This window comes from Chinchilla lanigera, unplaced genomic scaffold, assembly GCF_000276665.1.
Source record: "Chinchilla lanigera isolate Chin_1 unplaced genomic scaffold, ChiLan1.0 scaffold00016, whole genome shotgun sequence".
Classification (NCBI taxonomy): domain Eukaryota; kingdom Metazoa; phylum Chordata; class Mammalia; order Rodentia; family Chinchillidae; genus Chinchilla; species Chinchilla lanigera.
In genome coordinates, this window is record NW_004955417.1 from 14,794,593 (window position 1) to 14,816,551 (window position 21,959).

At 33.7% G+C, this 21,959-nt stretch overlaps 1 protein-coding gene across 5 annotated transcripts in view; it reads left to right on the top strand.

Annotated features, from left to right (window-relative positions):
- Positions 1-21,959, top strand: part of Vps13b (vacuolar protein sorting 13 homolog B (yeast)) — a 657,708-nt gene that overhangs the window by 224,194 nt on the left and 411,555 nt on the right. For all 5 annotated transcript variants that reach the window (XM_013512757.1, XM_005381858.2, XM_005381857.2 and 2 more), the window contains exon 20: positions 19,031-19,140. In XM_013512757.1, the coding sequence (XP_013368211.1) occupies positions 19,031-19,140 (110 nt within the window). The remainder of the gene's footprint in view (positions 1-19,030; positions 19,141-21,959) is intronic.

The following is a 21,959-nucleotide window of genomic DNA, read 5'->3' on the forward strand; positions in this document are numbered from 1 at the left end:
TTATTTTTTGGTTTTTCTCTGGTACCGGGAACCGAACTCACAACCTTGTGCTTGCCAGGCAGGCGCTTTTGCCGCTGAGCTAAATCCCCAGCCCCACTTTTTTTTTTTTTTCTAAAGAATGCTTAACACAGGGAAGGTTAATAGTCTTCTTTGACAAAATCTAAATCTAGTGAGTAATATTCATGGTATAGAGAAAAAAAGGAAAAAATAAGCCAATGGAATTGGAGAGTAAACAGTGGAAGAGTGCTGTTCATAATTCTTTTATTCTGAAAGGGCTTAAATTTTACTTCCATTACTGTTATTTGCTGGGGAGTAAAAAAGGTTAAGAACTACTGGATTACTGAAACTTTAATTGGTGTCCTTGTTTCCAAAAACATAGTGCTGCTTCTTTGCACATCAGAGTAACTTTTCACCTTTAATATACCGCATCTTATGTCATTCCCCTTTTAAAGTCCTCTTATTGCTGCCCCACCCCTGCACGCTCCTGAGAGCCTAGCTGAATCCTGGACAGCTTCAGCAGCCTTGGTGACTGTACCCTTTCTCCTTCCCCACTGGCTTGGGACCCTGGCTGTGTCCCGGCCAGAGTTAGGAACCTCAGTGACCATGACCCATGCACCCCCCACACCCCCATCTCCCACGCCCTTGCTGAAGCCTGGCTGAGGCCCAGATAGTTTCAGGGGTCTTGGTGACCATTACCCCCACCGCACTCTCACTAGAGGCCAGCTAAACACCAGACAGGTTTAGCAGCCTTGGTGACTGCGCTCTCATCCCTCCCCTACTGGCATGGGAACCAGGCTTGGTCACAGACAGCTTCAGGAGCCTCAGTGGCCACAGCCTACTCATCCCTGCACCCAGCTGATTTGAAACCCTGTCAGCTTCGGGAACCTAGATGACCACACTTATGGAAGTGTGACTGAACCCCAGACAGCTTTGGGAACCCCTCATGGGAGCCAAGCTGAGCACTGGACAGCTTTGGAAGCCTGGGTGACCCTCCCCCACCAACACCATTGCAGGAGCAAAGCTGAGCACTGGGGACCTTCAAGTCCTTTCCCTGCCACTCTCACACCATTGCAGGAGTGAGGCTGGGCTCCAGGGAACCTCTTTGAAAATGACAAAATAAAAGAGTAAAATGTAATCTCAGACCTGCACCCCACCCAGAACAAGTCCAGGAGACATTGGCACAGAAGAGCTTGGAAGTCATATGCCTAAAATTTCTCAAATGATAACAACTGAAGTAAAGAAACAACTCCATTATGCCATAGAAGACCACAGATCAGAAATAATCTCTCAGGTAAAAATAGAAATGACAACCCTAGTGAAAGTATTGCTCAGCACATCTAAAGAAGACATAGATAAGAAAATAGAGGAGCATAGAATAATGATGGAATGAACAATATAGGAAAGAATTAGAATGCACGAAACAGATTCAAACAGATATATATGGAATTAAAAATTCCGGCAAAACCACTTGAGTGAAGCTGAAGGTAGGACTTTCAGACCTTGAAGGCAGCATTGCAGCTAATGATCTTGAAAGAAGGATCTCTTGAAAATAACAGTGAACCAGGAAATAACAGTTCAACAGCTGAAAATTACAGTACTCTGAAAAAAGAGATCGAAGAGGATTTCAGGAAATGGAAAGATATTCCTTGCTCATGGATAGGAAGAACCAACATTGTGAAAATGGTCATACTTCCAAAATTGTTGTACAGATTCAGTGCAATCCCAATTAAGATACCACTAGTATACATCACAGATCTAGAGAAAAAATTGCTGAAATTCATCTGGAACCAGAAGAGGCCTAGAATAGCAAAAACAATCCTGGGCAACAAAGAAAAGGCAGGAGCCATCGCAATCCTTGACTTGAAATTACACTGCAAAGCTACTGTGATACAATCAGCATGGTACTGGCAAAAAAACAGACCTGAAAATCAGTGGAAGAGTTTAGAAGATGCAAACACAACTACAAACACACTCGGCCACCTTATCTTTGACAAAGAGTCCAGACATGTTCACTAGAAGAAAGATAGCCTCTTTAATAAATGGTGCTGGAAAAATTGGCCATCCACAGCTGAAGACTAAAAGTAGACCCCATGTCTGTCACCATGCACTAATGTCAAAATGGATCAATGATCTAAATATTAAAATAGAAACACTAAATGTACTGGAAGAGAAAGTAGGTAAAAATCTCATAGGGGTAGGCAGACATAGAGATACACAGAGAGCTCATGAACAAAAACCAAGCTGCACAGGAAATACTTAAAAGAATCAACAGCTGGGGTCTCATCTTATTGAAAAGTTTTTGCACATCAAAAGAAATCACCAACAGAATAAAAAGAAAACCCTCAAATCGGGAAAAAGTTTTAACCAACTGCCCTTCAGAAAAAAGGACTTCTATCTGAAACACATAAAGATTTACAAAAAAAATGAGGCCCCCCAAATTCAAAAACACAGTCCAAAAATGGGCATCTGAAAGGAATATACACTTCTCAGATGAAAAAATACTAATGGTGAATAAATATATGAAAAATGTTCAACATCATTGGTCATTCAAGAAAGGCAAATTAAAACAACATTGAGATCCCATCTCACTCCAGAAAGAATGGCTATCATTAAGAAATCAAGCAATAACAAATGCAAGAGAGGCTATAGGGAAAGAGGAACCCTTCTTTACTGCTGGTGGGAGAGTAGAGTGATGCAACCACTATGGAAATCAGTGTGGAGATTCCTCACAAAACTAGGATTACAAGTCTCACTTAACCCAGCTATTCCCCCTCTGGGTATTTTCCCAGAGGAATTAAAAACATCATACCACAGTGATATATGTGCACCCATGTATATAGCAGCCCAGTTTGTCATAGGTAAATCTTGGAAACAACCCAAATGCCCATCCACTGAGGAATGGATAAAAAAGATGTGGTATTTTTATACAGTGGAGTAGTGCTCAGCTATTAAAAAAGATAAACTCCAGGCTTTTTAGGTGAATGAATGCAGTTAGAGACCATACTCATAAGTGAAATAAATCAGACCCATATGTGTAAACATTGTATTGTTTCTGTAATATAAGAACCTGAAAGAGTAAATAAAACCCAAAATGTACAATAGATACTCTGAAAGGGAAAGAAATTGCTCAAAGGAAGGAACAACTGAGATGAGGGAAAGGAGAAAAAGAAAGGAAGAAGGGAAATAAATACATGTGTATAGAAGGATGGCTGAGATAACTGTACTGCTGATATCTAATTGTTTATTCAAAGGAACAGTTAATGCTTAAATTTTACTTTTTACCAATTTTGCATGCCTATATTCGGTAATCTGAACAACTAATTTAAAGTCAACAATATCTAATATAATGACCGTTGGTGAATTCCTACCATCTTGTCTAGTGAAACTCCTTACTAAACATCGTTTCTAAAGGGTTTTTTTTTTTTTCATTCATTTTGTATTCTTTTTAATGGTTTGATCAGTCTTGCCTTCTTACATCTGGTAATCTGCGCAACTTCATTAAAGATAATATGTAATATAACAGCCACTGTCAATTCTTATCATTTTGTTCACAAACCCTGTATCATTTTTATTGTTTTTGCTTTGTTTTGTTTTATTTTGCTATTGTTCTGTTTATTCTCTTTAAAATAAAAAAAATGATACAGGGCCTCAAGACAAATTAATACAAATCGACACTGGTTGTTACATTGCATATCGCTATGCTCAACTACATTGCTCAGATTATCAGATGTAAGAATAAAAGATTGCTCAAACCATTAAAGAGAATAAGAAAATAATTCTTCAGTAAAACATTAGAGATAATAGAGTTTCACTAGACAAGATGGTAGGAGTTCACCATTGTAATTCCATTGCAACTGCTTTTCTTACCCATTTTCTACTTCTCTGAACACATCTGCGACTGACCCTTTCCTAGTATGTTCCGACTGTACTATCTGGTTTCAGAGATGTTCCTGAAAGGGTTGCTGTTGTAGTTGTGCCATCTGATGTACATGGTTGTTTTAATGCTTTGTATGTACTTTGCTGCCTTTGTGTCAGCTTACATGTCAGTTGTATAGACATGTCTTTACGACCACTCAGTTCAAGAGTTACATGATTGTTTTCTATCATATAAACTGTATCATTTTCTTAAGTGCTTGCTTATTTCCTTACTATGTTCATAGTGCCCCAAATTGTGGTTGGTACCTTATAAATACTGGATTAAAAAATGATTGAGCTACTGCCTAGGTTAGGCTACTATCCATATTATGTCTGTGTTGTCTTCTTCAGGTAGTACTGCCCATAGTTTTTAGAAACTCGTTTCTACTGTTATTTTTTATTATAATAAACATAGAAGACTATTGGTTGTAGTGGAAAATAATTTTCTAACTAAGGTCTGGAAAATTTGGTTGTAGTTTTGATGTTATATAATTTAGACTTAGTCACTATACCTCTGTGGCTATGTTTTTATTTCATTAACTTCTTGTAAGATTATGTTGAGATTTAAATGTAATAGTATATTTACTGATATTTCATGAAGCAGTGTGAATTAACTTCTCTACTGTCCTAAAACAAGAAACATAATACTGAACAAATGTCTTTATACGTGTAGTTTAAGGGTGAAGTAATTTTAAATGTTGAACTTTGCTTTATGTTATAATACTATGTGTGCTATCAAGAGCTATGTTACGTATGTTTAAGAATCTGTAGTATTGGTATTGAATGTTTTAAGAATTGCAAACTACTAGACCTAATGATTTCTTCTCTATTAATTTTTCCATTCCTTTCTCACTTCCTTTTCTGTCATAATAATTGCTTTTTGCATATTCTTTATGTAATTTGAATTTTAGATTCTTTTTTGCTTTGTGTGAAATACTTGTTATAAAAATGAAATTAATTTATTAGAAGTGTATATATACATTCAACTAGAGGCTTTGGGGATCTATAGAAAATGAAGCTTCTTCAACTTTGCTTTCTCTGTAAAAAACTGTATTCAGTCAGATTGATTAACTCTTGAACACAGTATTGATGCAGAAAAGTACACCAGAATTTCCTTTCTGCCTCCTTCTTACCTATTCAAACGTATGTGTGCAAGAAGAGATTCATTTAAGATCTTTTTCTCTAGTGACTTCCTGCTGTATCTAAAATGATTACTTACTTATCTGATGTTATCTATTATCTATAGTTAGTTATATTTTACTATCTATAATACCATTATTTTGTTCACTTCAATCATCAGTAATTAATCATTTAACTATTTGTACTATTGTATTTTGTGGTTTTTAATCCTTAGAAGTTTTCAAGTTAATAAGTTCTTATTTCTATCTGTAGTACAATCTACTTGAGGATTGCCTATTTTCGCATTTTTATTTATTTTTGTGATTAACATACTTTTATATTTTGTTTTTTAGTCCCCATTAAGGAGCTATTAATTTTACTTCAAAGGGATATAGGTGTGTACTTTGAGTGACACGATATGCTGTGAGGTGCTGCTATACATTACTTAGATTTGAATTCTAGCTTTACTATTTGATAGTAGTAGCATCTTGGGAATGTCATTCAGTATCTCTGTGCCTCCACTCCATTATCTGTCATAACACGATGAATCCTTTTAGGATTGGTGTGTAGATTAATGAAAATATAGATGTAAAATGGTTACCTTTGTGCTTGGCACAAGTTGCCACTCAGTAGGTACTGATGATCTTCATCAATATTATCGGCACTATTTTATGGCACAATGGAAAGAGGCATTGAGGTCACATACACCCTGCTGCTTTGTAATGTTGGACGACTTTTTTTTACTTCTGTAAAACCTAGTTCTACATTGATAAAAATGAAGATTATTCTAGTGGCAAATCTATATTTTTCCTTGGGAACTGCTGTCGTTTTTCTGGCAACAGTTACACACCTCCCCATGTTCTTCCTCTTTCTGACAGGGACTAAATGCAACGTGAGGAAGGTATGACTAGTAGTACATTCCTTTCAGAACCAGTGCTGTTGGGAAACCCTAACATGTTTTTCTAAGAGTCCATTGCATTCAGAGGATGAGTAAGAATGCAGAAATGAATAACAATGTTAATCTGAGGAATAGACTTTGGCAACATTAGTATGGGTTTCATAATAGATTATTTTCTTGTACCATGGTCCTATGGAAGAACATTATTGAAGAAGGCTTGGTTTGTGCTTGGTGATAGTTAATTTGTTGGCTAAAAATTAGTGATTTTATCTGACTGTAGTGTATGGACAGTTCCTTATAGAGTTATCTCCTTTATGTATAAAATATTATAACAATATGGGAATGTTGATGTGAACCAAATATAATTTTAGAGATTTATAACTTCAATTTTTTTCTACAACCAAGAATTGCAGCTTTCAAAAGTTAAGGTTTTTCTCTTGGACTAGATCATACTACTTTTGGTGTTTACCTTGAGGGTAGGATAAGCACATTTTAGGCCATGTTTGAATAGCAGCAATGGTCTACCCACCCAGTTATGAGAGAATAGTAGCACCACCTTGTGGTGTCTCCTATATCCTGCCATTTTTACACAGATGCTGCTAATCAGGAAAGGAAATATAAGAAGAACCTCAGTGTAACAATTGTGTTTTCAGAGCTTATGTAAAATTTGATTATTAGACTCGTATTTGTCTTGAATTTCTAATGTTTCTCTAAGACTTTAAATGCAAGTACTCATCTATTATGGTAATAATGTGTTTAGATGTCCAGATTCTTAGGCATATTTGCCAAGCTAATTTTAAACTTTTGTTTTTCTTTAAGTTTTATGATTATTATAAAGTCAGCATTGAATTTTTGTTTTGATTGCTGTTAGAACCATCCATAAATAAAATTTAACAGCACAGTGTTTTGTTTTTAACTTTAAAATATACTGTAATATTTTCTTGACAGAATTATATAGTGAAAAATAACATTGATTTTAAAAGTTATTTTCATAAAAATCAGAATATTAATTTTCTCCCAAGGTTCTATGTTATACTTTTATATTTTTGAATTGTTGGTTTCTTTGTAGTATTCTCCACTAGGAATTTTTAATAGTTTTCTAAGTTGGCTTGAAAGCAAATACATGTTCAAAATTGCTTTTTCTATGTAATTTGTAAAATAAAAAAATCAGTGTTTTTGAAGGTGGTGAACATAAAGGATGGAAAGCACAAGTGGTATAGGTATCCTTATAAGAAACATTTTGTATTTTAGACAGTAAAGGAACATGTACTAATAGTAGTAATCTGTTTAAATAAAAAATGCTCATGTCTTTTAAAAAATATTAAAAGTCCAGAGTTTGCTAAATTGATCAAAGATGGATATTTTCAATAGAATTAAAGAACAGTTTAAACACAGACTTAAATAATATTAGCCTGATAAACACCATGTGCTTATTAGACTAATTATATTTAAGTATATTTAAGTAATTGTATTTAAGCAAGTATACTATGCCCTTTCTAACTGAAAAGTATGGGGCCATTAGATTATGACCAGTATACAACCAAAACTGTGAATTACTTGGCTATAAAAATTAATCACTTTTTAAATTTTGAAAGCATTATATTATAAACTTGAAGTTGTTACAACCAAGAATATGCTGGTGTTTTAACTTGTATAACTTTATGTTGTTTTCTAATTATAAATCTAAATATTGGGATTTTTATTTGGTCTTGTTCCATGCAGGAAAGCAGTTTTCTGAGAAAAGTCATTTATGCTTTGAACATAATGAGTTTAAAGTTCTTGTATTTAAAAAGCTACCTTAATTTTGAAAAGATTAACAGAATGCATTTGAAAGTAGAAAGATGACTGATGATATGTAGGAATATTTGAAATCTGTTCTGATCTTACATAAAATGAGAGACAGTGATTGTAAATATCAGAAAATATATGTTATCTGATTTGATAAAACAACATTGCTTTTAACTTTGAAATTAAGATTTATGATTAAAAATTATAGTATTAAGGATTCTATGATTAAACACTATGTACTATGTATACTACTTGTGCTTTTAAACAATGTAATGATTTTTAAAGAGTCATTGCTAATATCTACTGGCACATGAAATTTTAAAATCCAATGACACCATCTAATGCGAGAAGACTCTAAAGACTGATTCCAGTTCATTTTTAGAATTATCATAATAGAAATTTTTATTAGACTTTTTACTTGAATCTACAAGAAGAAATATATTCATATGATCCTTCACTCTGTATACGTAATTTTTAAATGATAGGGATAATTTCATGTAGTCAGCAAGATTAAAATGGAAAATCAGTACAACATAGTGGAAGTATTTAGAATTACATTTGGTCAGCAATTATCAGAGTTTGCTAGAAAGACACTTGCACCGAATAGATAGTGGTTATTCCAAATTACAGTATATCACTTCATATTTGATGCAGTTTCGAAGGTAATTCTATCATGTTGATTACAGTTGATTATTATTGCTATACCCCCCTTATTTTTGAGCAAGTGCTCTACAACTAAGCTAGTCACCAGTTTAAGGAACTGGTTTTGAAAGTTATTTTTTTAGTTATAGAAATCAGATCTTTTGATACATTTTTGGCAGAGGATCACAGGGATGGGATACTGAACGATGACTCCTTTACCTACAGATCAATTTCTATAGTAATTACTTGTATATTCACCCCACACATGTCTCTTTGCACCTGACTATTCTGCACTTTTGTTTCTTTACATATACTTTACTTTATCGTTTAACAACTAAATGTAACATTAAAATAAATAATAAATTGGTTATAGAATGTTACTTCTTTATTGCAAATAAACTAGGAATGAATATCTTAGTGTATATACTATATATTTGATAGTATGTATAAAAGCTGTCCTTTGTACGATTCCTAAATCTAAAATGGCTAGGTCAGTGAGTATATACATGTAAAATTTTAATAGATAATCCCAAAATGGTCATCAAAAAGGCTATGGCCCTTGGTATTTTTTTTATCAAAGAATGAAGATGCTTTATCCTTTATAGATTTATCAGTAATAGGATTTCATTTACTGAAGTTTTTATTAGCATACTGTAAAGGTTGATACATTGTGTCAACTTGAGAAGTTTAGAAGTTTAGAACTTGAGAAGTTTAGAAGTTTAGAAGTTTAAAAACTTTTTAAACTAGTTTAAAAAGTCCGCCAGGGGCCAGAGTCCTCAATTTCTAAACATCCTCATCCTTTGTAAGAGGAAGGCAAGGAGATGGTGTGAGTGCTACACCCACCATAGGTGGGCTGGCCTGCTTAAAATATATGGGAAGAAAAGAGGCTCATTCTCCTCCCTTTTGCTCTTGTTGCTTTTGCTGTCTTTTGCTGCCTTGGACTATTGCCCCTGTGCTGTGCTACCCTGCCTTGGAACCAGCTGGTTATGGACTGAAGCCTCCATAAAGTATGAGTTAAATAAACCTTTCCCTCTTTAATTTTGGGTGTCAGGTATTTTGTCCCAGCAACTAGAGAAAAGTAACCAAGACAAATACTACAGAAAAAAATTTACCTTTGTTTACCTTGAATTTCATTGGCTGTTAATTGTATTGAGCATTAATGAAGGCTGATTGCATTTATCCTGTAATTTAGCTGTTTATATTCTTTATGCATTTATATGTTGGGTATATGTCTTTTCTGTTAAGTTTTAGGAGATCTTCCTATATCATGAGTATTATTTTTGTTGTGTATTTTTTTAGTCTGACTTTTACTATTAACTTTAAGGCATCTTTACCATTTAGAATTTTTAAATTTTCATGATCAAAGAAATGTATAACCTTTATGATTTTAGGGTTTTACGTCATGGATATAAACTTGGAGAACAAAACTTTAAATAACACAAATTAATTAATGCCTCTTGTGGTTTAAGGTTACCGTTAAATTTTCCTTGGGGATTTATGGCAAAATGAGACATAAGACACATGAATCAAATTGAGGGAGATCACATATTAACTTAAAGCTGATTAATGTTATATCTTAATGTAAAGGGGAATAAACCACACCCCCCACACACACAGTGTAATACAATTGTCTGTCTTTGTGCTTTGTCTGGAGAAAAATATACATCCAGAATGAATGGTCTCACATTGATTCAGGCAGAGCCATACTTGTTTTTTTATTTGACACATTCTGCAGCTTTCTAAAGCACCTTTTGCCATATGTTTCATCTTTATTCTCACTTGATAACATTTTTACCTTATTCATTGAGAAAAATGAATTGAGTCAGTGGCCTAAGTAAATTTTGTAATACTCAGTATTGTAGTGAGAGAATGAAAAGTTTGGTAGCAAAGGTTAACTTGAATCAAAGAATGTTCAGAGTTTGGAGAGATTTTTTATAAAGCATACATGTATGTAAATTGTTGTTGAATATTTTTATTTGATGTGAGTGGGACATGGTAGTATTATTGCTAGGTTTAGAATACAATGCAAAAATCTGGTAAAAGCTGAAAAGTAAGTATATCATTATACTATTTTACTTCTAGTTACTTTCATGTAGTAGTTCTGTTCTATGGGTATATGTTTTACTTTCTGTGTGTAATATGAACCCTGTATTACATTGTTGCTATTATTTCTGCTTTAAATAGTAAACATGCTTTTAAAGAGATTTAGGTATATACATACACATATAACAGTATAAAAAAGAGTCTCCTTATTTATGAACATATTACCCCTTCTGCTCTTCTTTATTCCTTCTCTAGAATTGGGATTCTGTCTCATATGATTTCCTTCCATTCTAAAGCACCTTTCTTATAATTTCTTAAAGAGTAAGCTTTCTGAAGTGTAATTCTTTGTGTCATTTTGTATTTGTTTTTATTTTTGTTGTTTTCTTTTTTTTTATTTTAAAAATAAAAGGAGGGAAACATTAACAGACAACCTTTTACAAAATAGCAAAAGAACGGTACAGACAATACAGAGTTACAAACAAAGTGGTAGGAAATTAACAATGTTGTATTTGTTTTTGAAGGACATTTACATTGAATGTAAAAATCTAGGTTTCCTTTATCATCACTTTAACATTCTCTTTCTTTTATTCTCTGATAACCATAATAGCTGTTGAGAAGTTATCCTTACTTTGTATGTATTGTGTCTTTTCCCAAACTGGTTTCTGTTTTTGGTTTTCTGCAGTTGTTTATTGATAGCTCTAAACTGGCTTCATTCATTCTTTTTGAAGTTTGATGAACTATTTGAATGTGTCACTTGATCTTTTGATTGGTTTTAAAAAGAATTTTGGGAGAATTCTTTACTTCTGATAATTGTATATTTTACAGTCCTAATATTTTCATTTGGCTGTCTTTTGTAGTTTGTATCACCCTGCTGAAATTCCTTAGTTTATCCTTGATGTCTGTGTGTGTGTGTTTTTCTTTTAACACATTCTTTACAGTAGTTACCAGATTTGTTTTAAAGTCCTCATTTGTAATTCCAATATCTGAACTTCTCTAGCACTAGTGCTATGGAGTGTTTCCTCAAGAGTCACTTTTTAAATTGTTTTATCTTGTTTTAAAATAGCTTTTATTCAATGCTAAACATTGTGTGTAAAAATAATAATAAACCCTGTAGTGAATAATGTTAATGCCCACAAAAAGCCATGCCTCTGTTGTCATAGCATTTGTGTTTATGTCTAATGTTTTTCCTCTATTATGCCACTTCAGTAGGATTTACTCCAGCTTTACGTACATTTCAGTTAACCCCAAGCATCAGTATTTTAGAGATCAAGATTATAATCTTCTTTTATTTGGATTATGATTTTCCCAAATTGTCCTGCCTGGTGCTCAGTGGAAGATGTGGACTCCTTGTACCATTTCTTCTAGTTTTACTGCGTTGCATCAGGACCCATGGGCTTGTACCTCAGTGGGGTCTTTTAACTTTTCCAACTCTGATCTTTGTCATTCTCAAAAGCACTTGTTGGAAGCTTTTAGAAAACAGATGGCAGTTGAAATCCTCTTCTATCTGAACTTCTCGGTAATTCCATTCTACTGTGCCATTCTGGAAACTCTGTCTTTCAGCATTTATTCAGCTGTTTTCTCCTTACAAGCTCTCTTCTCCGCCCACTACACTGCAAAAATGAAGGTAGCTGCTCATTCCTTCTCTCCTATAAGGGTCCTTTGACTTTGTTCTTGTTTGTTAGATTTGTGAATTCTACTGTCTGGTGAATATTAAAAAGGTTTGTAAGTTTCTGGCTTGCTACTATTACAATGGGACATAGTTCTCTTGAGTTCTTTTGTGCTGTAAGAGAAGAGGAAGTAATTGTTAATTTAACATGAACTACATAGCATCTTCTGATTCATTTACTCTGTTTAAAAATTCAGTGGTAAGGTTGTCAGTGGTTAGCAGCTTATTTTTGTTTTGTCATTTCTTAGTTTCTCATTTCCCTATCTTTATTCCTCACCAGTATTTCTGAAGTGCTTTTACATTCTCTGTTGTGACCTACTTAACTGTTCAGCCAAAATTACTGAAATTGGTCTTAAAAATGAGAGCAGTGAGTAATTCTTAATAGATTTCCAATTCCAAAATGTTCTTGTTTGACTGTTACTGTATTGCTTAATAAAAAATTACTTTTAGACACTTACATAGAGATTACTATGTAGTACTTTGGTTTTCTTTATTGGTTAAATTAAAACACAAGTTACTTTTTCACTTATATAACCTGTTCATTGTAAGAGAGTTTCTTTGGGTGATAAGGTTCTATAGATGATAATAAGCGTACATGTTTAAATTTTCACCATGCCCTATTTTCTTTTATTTCACCTTTTAGTCTTTAGCATAGGTTGTAACTTAAAATGACAGTGATACCCTGGTTAAAATAATTGGTGAAACTTTAGTGGAATGTGACTAAGTGAGCCATTCTGTCAGTCAGCATACAAAGCATACTTCTCTCATTATTTGTTTCCTAGACAAAAAGTAAACAGCATAATGTGTTGCCAAATTTTACTGATTTATGGGTTGTGAGGGTCGGTTCTATGTCAACTCAGTATCAAACTAAATGCTTGTACACTTATATGTGAGAACTTTTAAATGTGTGTCTTGTAAATTGTAGGATTAAAATGACCTTTTAAATTTCAAAGAACATTCTCTATAAGGTTAGTAAGTTGCTTTTAAATTAATGAGTTATTCTCTATCTTCTCTTTAACGTTCATAATGTTCACATAACTTCTTTTTTTAAACTTCTTAATTTATTCTTTAAAAAATTTTTGAGTTTTATAATGCAAGTTTGCGGTACATAATGACTATATTCATCTTGGGAAGTTAGTACATGTACATAACCCATCTTAATTCTTTTTATTTCCCCTTTCCCCACCTTGTTCCAGCTGTTGGTGCCCTTTCTATTTTCTTTTCTATTTGCCTACTTTGAAATTTATGCTTTGTTTTTAGAGTTTCTTTTTGTCATCATAATTAAAAATAGTTTGTATGACACCTGAGCTTTAGATGTATATTATTAGAAAGAGCAAAGGTTACCCTGATTGATTTATGTTAAAATATTTAATTTCCTCCTTTATTGTGTCTTAAATATCTTTTTTCTCCTTTATTATGTTTTGCATAATTGCAAAACTATATATAATGTATTTAAATTTTGAAGTAAAGTCATATTGAATATCATTGGCTATTTGTTAAATTAATCATCAACTTGTTGCTATTTTTTCTCTTTACTTTGGTAATTATCCTCTGTCTCTGTCACTCTGTCTCCCTCTCTGTCTTTAAGTAGGTTTAATTTATTTATCCAGTTTGGAATTCTTTGAGTGTCCTAGTTTTGAAGTTTACTGTCTTTAGCAGTTCTATAAAATTCTCGTTTAGAATCCATTTTCTAAGTCCTTTTTCTTTTATTTAGTAGATTCTTTTCAGTTTTGAAGTATACTACATTCAAGTTAGTAATTTAGTTGTGTATCGTCTGTTTCATTAATTTTCTCTTCAACTGTGTAATGTACTTCAACTATATAATGTATATAACGTTCTCTTTAATCCCTTCCAGTGAGTTTTTTCCTTCAATAATATGTCATTTGTGTCACTTTCATCTTTCTTTAACATTTGTCACCTTTTGCTCTTTGCTGATATTTTCTCTTTATCATGATTCCATGATTTTTAAACATCCTCTGTATAGCCTTTTATAGTCTGTATTCTAATACCTCCTGTTTTTAAGAATCAAGATTTGTTGCTTGATATTTCTGACTATTACAGTGTCATTTGCGTGCTGATTTTTTAAATTGCTACACATTAGGTCTTAATTTGTGCCTATTAAGTAAGAATGAGTTTGAGACTTTTTCAAATTTTTAAACAATGATCATCACAAGAAAATGCGAGACTTACCTGCCTGTTCTGTACAAAGTTTCAGAATTCTAGTATTCTTCTCTCTCACAGTAACTATGAACCCTCTTTTTTTGTTTGTTTGTTTTTTGTTTTTGTTTTTGTTTTCCTGGTACTGGGAATCAAACTCATGACCTTGCGCTTGCCAGGCAGGTGCTGTGCCGCTGAGCTAAATCCCCAGCCCCAAACCCTCTTTTTAATGTTTTACTTTCTAGACATACATTGTTTCAACTTTTTTTTGCTAATTACTTAGATATTTGCATCCATATTTTAAAATAACCTTACTTTTCCTGTTCTTGATTACTCATTTAGAGCATTTTTTAAGTTGACTTCTTAGTTTAGAAAGTGATCATTGGTGCCCTTTTACTCGTTCTCACTCCCATCTCCTATTCTTAGATGCCCATACTCCAGTGTTGTTGTTAAGTATGATTGCCAGACTCATTTATTTTTCAGAATTTATGTTGTTCTGATTATAAATACTATAGTGTATTTGTGTTGAGTCCTATAACTTGCTATCCTTCATATATGTACAAATTGTTATATATATATATGTAAAATGCATATATGTATATAGGTATGTATATATAGTTTTCATATTTGTTTTTCTTGTATTTAATAATTGTGTGTTATTACTAGAAAGTTATACTTGTCACTATTCCGATGTTATAATCCTGGGGATTCCTATTACTTTTTTTCTGTGTTGGAGCATTTATTTTCTGGATCCAAATGTCTTTTTTAGTGTTCCTCCTTTTTTGATAGAACTTGTACTTTTTTGTTAATTGTATATTACTTACAGTGTCTTTAGTATGTATGTGTCATGAATTATTAAATATATTGCTCATATTGCAGTAGGCCCATTGATCAGAAATAGTTCATAGTCAGTGTATTTGTAGGGCAGTTTTCTAGGTGGTTTATAGGGAAATCTTTTAACCCTTGAGATTAAATTATAACTCTTGAGTTTAAGGTTTTAAACTCTGTGTTCAGATCATTGCCTTAAAATCAAAAGGTCTTAATAATTTTCGCATTTGAGAGTATATTCTTTCTCTTGTCATCTGGCGTTTGTAGATAGAATGAGTTGTTACAACTGAAGGACAAAATACAAATTCAATCTTTCTGAGTACTTTATACTGCATTTTTATTAGAATGTAACAATGATAATTTTCTTTATTAGAGATGCTGGAATTGTTTGAAAACTGGATATACTTTCAGCAAAGTCCCATTTACTTTCCTTAATTTAAAATAGCATTTTAAGTCTTTGTTCTTTATGTTTGTAGAGTAGAGTGATTTATATTCCTATATTTGCAGTCTATGAATGTAAAGAAATATCTGTTATGGTTTGATCGAAAATGTTCCCCCCAAAAAGATAGCACACTTGTGAGGTGAGTGGCTCATGGGGCATATCTGAATGTGGTGGTAGGAGGTGGGATCTGAGGAAGGTGGCTCACTGGGGACATGACCTGAGAGGATGTATTGCTTTTTCTTCTTCCTCTTTCTGATTAGTTCTTTCTCTCTTTCTTTTCTTTTTTTTTTTTTGTCTTTTTGAGTCTGGGTCTCTCTATGCAGTTCAGGCTGGCCTTGAGCTCACTTTGTAGCCCAGGCTGGTCTCGAACTCTCAAGGATCCTCCTGCCTCAGCCTTCGGAGGGCTGAGATTACAGGCATGCGCCACCACGCCCAGCTAATTAGTTCTTTCTTAATAGCATTATTGGGTGTTATTTCTCTTATTCCATGATACTCACTGCAGTTTTTGTTTTGTTTCTAAACTGAAAATATTTTTTTTTTTTTTTAGTACATGATTGCAGTGCATAATGTTTACAGTCCTACTGTGGAGTTGGTTTATGTACTTTTATACATCATCTTTTTAAAAAAGCCCCATTCCCTCTCTTCTCTCCCCTCTCCATTTCTTTTTTTCACTTTTTCTTCTTTTGTTCGTTCATTCGTTTGTTCATTTGTATGTTCATTTCTTGAGACAGGGCTTCACTGTGTAGTTTAGGCTGGCCTTGAACTCACAGGGATCCTCCTGCCTCAGCCTCCTGAGTGCTGGGATTACAGGCATGAGCCACCACGCCCAGCTCTCTCCCTGTATTTCATGGTCCCCTTCCCATTTGAGAAAAGCTTGTTTCTTATTATTTATCTTTTATTTTGCTTTTTATGTTTAATTTGCAGTATAACCATTCAGCATTTAATTTTACTCAACATTATAGTCTGATTATTTTACTTAACACTATGGTCTCTAAGTATATCCATTTTTCTACAAATGACTCACATATCTGTGTATGGCACAGTAATACGCCTTTGTGTTTAGATATCACATTATCTCTATCCATTCATCTGTTAATGGACATATAGGCCATTTCATATTTCATGATTTAACTCTTATGAATTATGCTGCTGTAAACATGCAAGGATACAATGGTGTTCTCTGCTATTTTCCTCTCTTTCTGCTTCCCAGCTGCAGTTTATGCCAGCCCCTTCTTCCATGCCATTTCTGGCTTGGAGACAACCAATCATGAAATGACTCATCTATAATCCATGAGCCAAAATAAATCTCTCCTTTAAGCTGTGGGTGTCCAGTATTGTGTCTCAGTGACAGGAAAGTGACTAGTATAATAAATATTAAATTGAACTTTCCACTTAGCCTCAATTATGAATTTTATTTTATAACTTCCTTTTCATTAACTTCTTTCCATCTTCTGTGAATCATAGCTCAGTAGTGCACGCATTGGTACATGATGGTGTTATTTCTGTGCTTCCTGTGGATTAACTGATTCTGGATCCCTGGAAGAAGTAGAACCTCTGACAGTCAGGGACAGGCGTGTACATGGCAAAATTTGCTTATTTGAAAATTCTGCACAAAACTTTGAGTACAGGAGAAATCTCTCTTGCTTTTATCTCCTTTTCATCTCTGTGTGGGTCACTTTTCTCAGGACTCATTATGAATATGTACTAATCACTGTGGTTTAACAAATCTACAATGTAATAGAATGTATGGGATTTTTCCAGGTACCCTCAACGTGCTTACCATTTATTCTGATGTACTGTTTTAGCTCCTGGAATGTGCTTGATACTTTCTAGATGCTTTAGGTCCATATGAGAAGAAAACTGGCTTGGAGAAAGTATCTTCCTTAGTGGAGCTAATAATATTTATGTTGAAAAATTCATGTTAAATTGCAAAAATTTCTTCACAATGTGTATACATTGTACATAAAGCAAGAAAGGGATATTCACTTTCAGCTGAGTTTCATGAGAGCTACTGTTTATCAGAAAACAAAAATGTGGTAAAATAGGGGCTGGGGATTTAGCTCAGCGGCAAAGCACCTGCCTGGCAAGTGCAAGGTCGAGAGTTCAGTTCCCGGTACCGGAGAAAAACCCCCCAAAAAACAAAAAAAAAAAAAAAAAAAAAAAAAATGTGGTAAAATAGATTTGCAACTTACTGCTCTTTAACTTTGTGTTTTTCTAGACTATTAGCTTGTTTCATATAAGCAGCTCTTTCTTCTATTAAAAATATTAAAGATGTTAAAAGATATAATTTACAATTATGAATTGAATCATGATTTTTTTCCAACAATGTTAGGTTTATTATATCAACAAAGAATAAAGATAATATTTCACTCTCAGGGTCAATATAAAAATTACTTTTTCATAAAAGTTTTATTTATTATTCTTATAGATAATGCAGCTATAATAAGCTTTTATTTGCAATAGTGGGTTTTAGTATACAATTGACCTTTTTATTTGTGGGTTCCACCCCCACAGATTCAACCAACTATATATTGAAAACATTTGAAAAGAATTCTTTTTAAATTGAGCATGTACACAGTATTTAATATCATTAGTCAGTAAATTGTGTAGTATAACAATTATTTGTGTTTATATTATAGTTGGTATTATAATTATCCTAGAGATGATTTAAAGTATATAAGAGTACATGAATAGGTTATTTGCAAGTACTGTATCATTTTATATAAGAGACTTCAAGATCCGCAGGTTTTTATCTATGAGGTAGGGCCCAGAATCAACACCTTTTGTATACCCAAGGATGTTTTAATTCATGAAGTTATGCAGGCATTACCATTTTCTAATTACCGAATATTTTCATCATTTTCAGTAGAAATCATGTACCCACTAGTAGTTATTTCCACTTCCCCTCTCCCCATATCTGGGGACCAGTAAGCTACTTTTTACCTCTGTATATTAACCTTTTTGGCTTTTTCTCATAATTGAAATATTACAGTATATTTGTGTGTGTGTGTAAGAGAGAGAGAGAGAGAGAGACTGACTTGTTCAATTATGTTTTCACAGTTCATCCATTCTGTAACATGTATGAACACTTCATTCCTTTTTTGATGTATTATTTTCCTCTTCATGTATATATTATATTTTTAAAAGATCATTTATTCATGAACATTTGTTTTTACTTTTTTGGGCTATTTTAAATTATGCTGATATGAAAATTTGAGCACGTGTCTTTTTGTAGACATATATTTTCCATTCTCCTTGGTTTGTATCTAAGAAGAGATTTACTGGTTCATTATGTCGTCTTATTTTTTATTTTGTTGAGGGAATGCCGTACTACTTTGCAAAGAGCTACAACATTTTGCTGTCTTACCGTCCATTGTGTGAGGATTTGAATTCATCTGCATCTTGCCACTTAATAGTCTTTTTGTTGTTTTCTTATTATTGTTCTTTTAAAAATGGCTATCCTACTCATAAAGTGACATCAACCTTACTATTTGTATGAGGAATGAGTACTATTTTTAATCTTACTTTGCAGGTGCAGTACTTCTTTGTAGCATACAAGGATTTGCCATTAATATTGACCCAATCATATACACTTGGCTCATCTACCAACCTCAGAAACGAACAAGCAGACATATGCAACAGGTAAGAGACTTGTTTATCTCTTAATCATAAATCTTTTTCTCAATTATTTAGTGGACCACATAACTCCTTTCCAGCACTTTTGTTCCTTAATTTTATTTATCAGAAATTTCAGCTCAACATAAGAGTTTCTCTGTCCCTTGAAGACACTTCCTGTACAAATTTGGTATAAAACAGACAGATTAGCAAGAGTAGTTATGCAGTTTGTTTCTCACAGACATTGATCAATGTTAGCTTGTGTTTTTACAGTCTCTACATTTTTGGGTTTATCTAACAAGCGTGTATTAAATGCCTAATCCTGGGAATGGGATGCTTGCTGCAAAAGGTTCAGGTGCGTTTTTGTTTAAAAAGGCTTAAATCACAAAATAAGAGAAGTAGGTGATTGGAGTTTCCAGAATATTTAAGTGAGATTTTTATCAAGATATCAAGTGTAACTTCAGCAGTTGGTTTTTAGTTGAAGTGTATCAATTTACACACTGAGACTCACCCGCAGTTACATAGATAGTAAATGGCAGTACTGCTGAGGCTGCCATTGTTGAGGCCATATTTATATTGTTTGGGATTATATTTCCCCATTGAGAGAATTGTAATTTTGCAGTATTCCTTATGTAATAATTTGGTATATTTTGTTCTAAATTAAATTAGTGTTGGTATTAGAAAAATACTTGATTTTATGATTTCAAAAGAAGCAAAATATTAACTGAAATATACAGTCAAAGCTCCTTCCTTCCTCTATCTCTCTCCTTGTCTTTCTTTCTTTCTTTCTTTCTTTCTTTCTTTCAGTGCATAGTTCATTGGCTCTAAGACATGGCAAAGGGGCATAGCCAATGAGAAGCAGTTCATGGTATGGGAGCCAGGAAGCGGACAGAGAGATCAAGGAGAGAGAGAGAGAGAGACCCTTCTGCACCCTGCCTCCAGTTACCCACCTTATCCAACCAGGCTTTACTTCCCAACATTACATTTAGCTATGAACTCATCAGTGGACTAATCTACAGATGAGTGTCTCAACCGCATGACTCAGTCACCTCCCAAAAGCCCCACCTATAAGTGGATGAGGCTTTGAGGGGACACCCAGTTGTAAACCATAACAGAGAAAATGTGTGAAAAGATAGAATTAACAATTAAGATGAACAGCATGGGGTGAAATTATCAGGGAAGGTTGTTTCCAACTGAACTATTTGAACAAAGACAAAGAACATGCAAACTGATGATAGAAAGAAACATCTGTGGATCTGAACTGGGGGACTCTTCTTGCAGAGACTGGTAGAAATTGGAAATCAATTTCTAGAGGATTTTATTTGGAATTCTGTGCATTTGACACTATCCTGAAGGGTAAAGGGAAGCTATTGGAAACTGATATAAACAGTTGGATTTTAGAAAGTTTACTCCAGCAGACTGTAGAGGACCAGTGATAAGGGAGTAAAACTAATGGCCAGGAAGCATTTAAGAAAATGTTTCATTATAACTTCTTACCTTCATTATAAATTCCTGTTTTGAAGCTGATACAGTTATCTCCAGTATATTCTACATGTCCTGAAGGCCAGATAGAATGTTATAGCTGCTTAATTAAATAAAGTAGACATTTATTAATTGAAACCAAACACATGCAAAGATTTTGTTTTTTAACTATATTTTTATCATTATTATTTATAAGATAAATTTTTAAATTGTATTTTCAAAAATAGTAGCCTTACATATTTTAGGATGCTAACAAATATTCATTCATAATTAAATCTTTTATTCATCCTTATTTATTAAGAATATACTTTTAGAAGTATAATTATTAGATCTAGGCACATATTTTGGTATTTTAAAAGCATATTTTAAGATAGTGATGTTGCTGGATTGCTTAGGAAACTTGTGTACAATTTAAATTTTCGTCAGCAATTTCTTTTTTTTTTTTTTTTTGTCTTTTTGTGACAGGGTCTTGCTATGCAGTTCAGGCTGGCCTTGAGCTCACTTTGTAGCCCAGGCTGGTCTCAAACTTGCAGTGAACCTTCTGCCTCAGCCTCCCAAGTGCAGGGATTACAGGTGTGCACCACCATGCCTGGCTTCGTCAGCAATTTCTGACATTATAAATAGTTAAGCAGTACTCAAAAATATACTTCTAAAATGTCTCTTGTCTTCCATTTAAATGCCTGTGGGTAAAACATGCAATATTCATATGACCTAAGTTTTATGTGTTAAAATTGATACAATAAATATTAGTATGATGTATCAAAATTATATTTAATGCCAAAAACAATCTCTAAGGATAGGCTTACAAGAGCATGAGTGGAATAGTCTGCAATGGAAGTCTTTATGCTGGACAGTGAGAAGATTTAGTAGTTGCTCAGACTAAGAAGCTGGAAGCCACAGAACAAGAGGGAGGTGTCTGAGGCAGGAAGCTTGCAAATTCTGGCAACTTAGCTACTTAATGAGACCCTATCTCATAATAAAAAAAAAAAAAATAAAAGAGATCTAGGTTAGTAAAAAGACCCCATGTTCAGTCCTCAGTGCTGCCCCCTCCAGCACACATAAAGTGGAATCAAAAAGGCAAAACCTTTTTAGACTGAGGGCCTAGAAGTTCCTTGGAGCGTAGCTGGTATGAGTCTATCTTGTAAGGCTGAAGAACCTGGAGTCTGATGTTCTTGGTCCATGGCAGTAGCAAAAGATATGCTCACTCAAATGGAACAGACCTTTTTCAAATGCTCGCTGATGTTCTCCTCCTTTCCATTTTTTATTCCATCCACATGCCAGCTTATGGAATAGTGCCCCCCCCGATCAAGGTAGGTCTTCCCCTCTCTGTGCTTGCTCACATGCCAGTCTTCTCTGGAAGTACC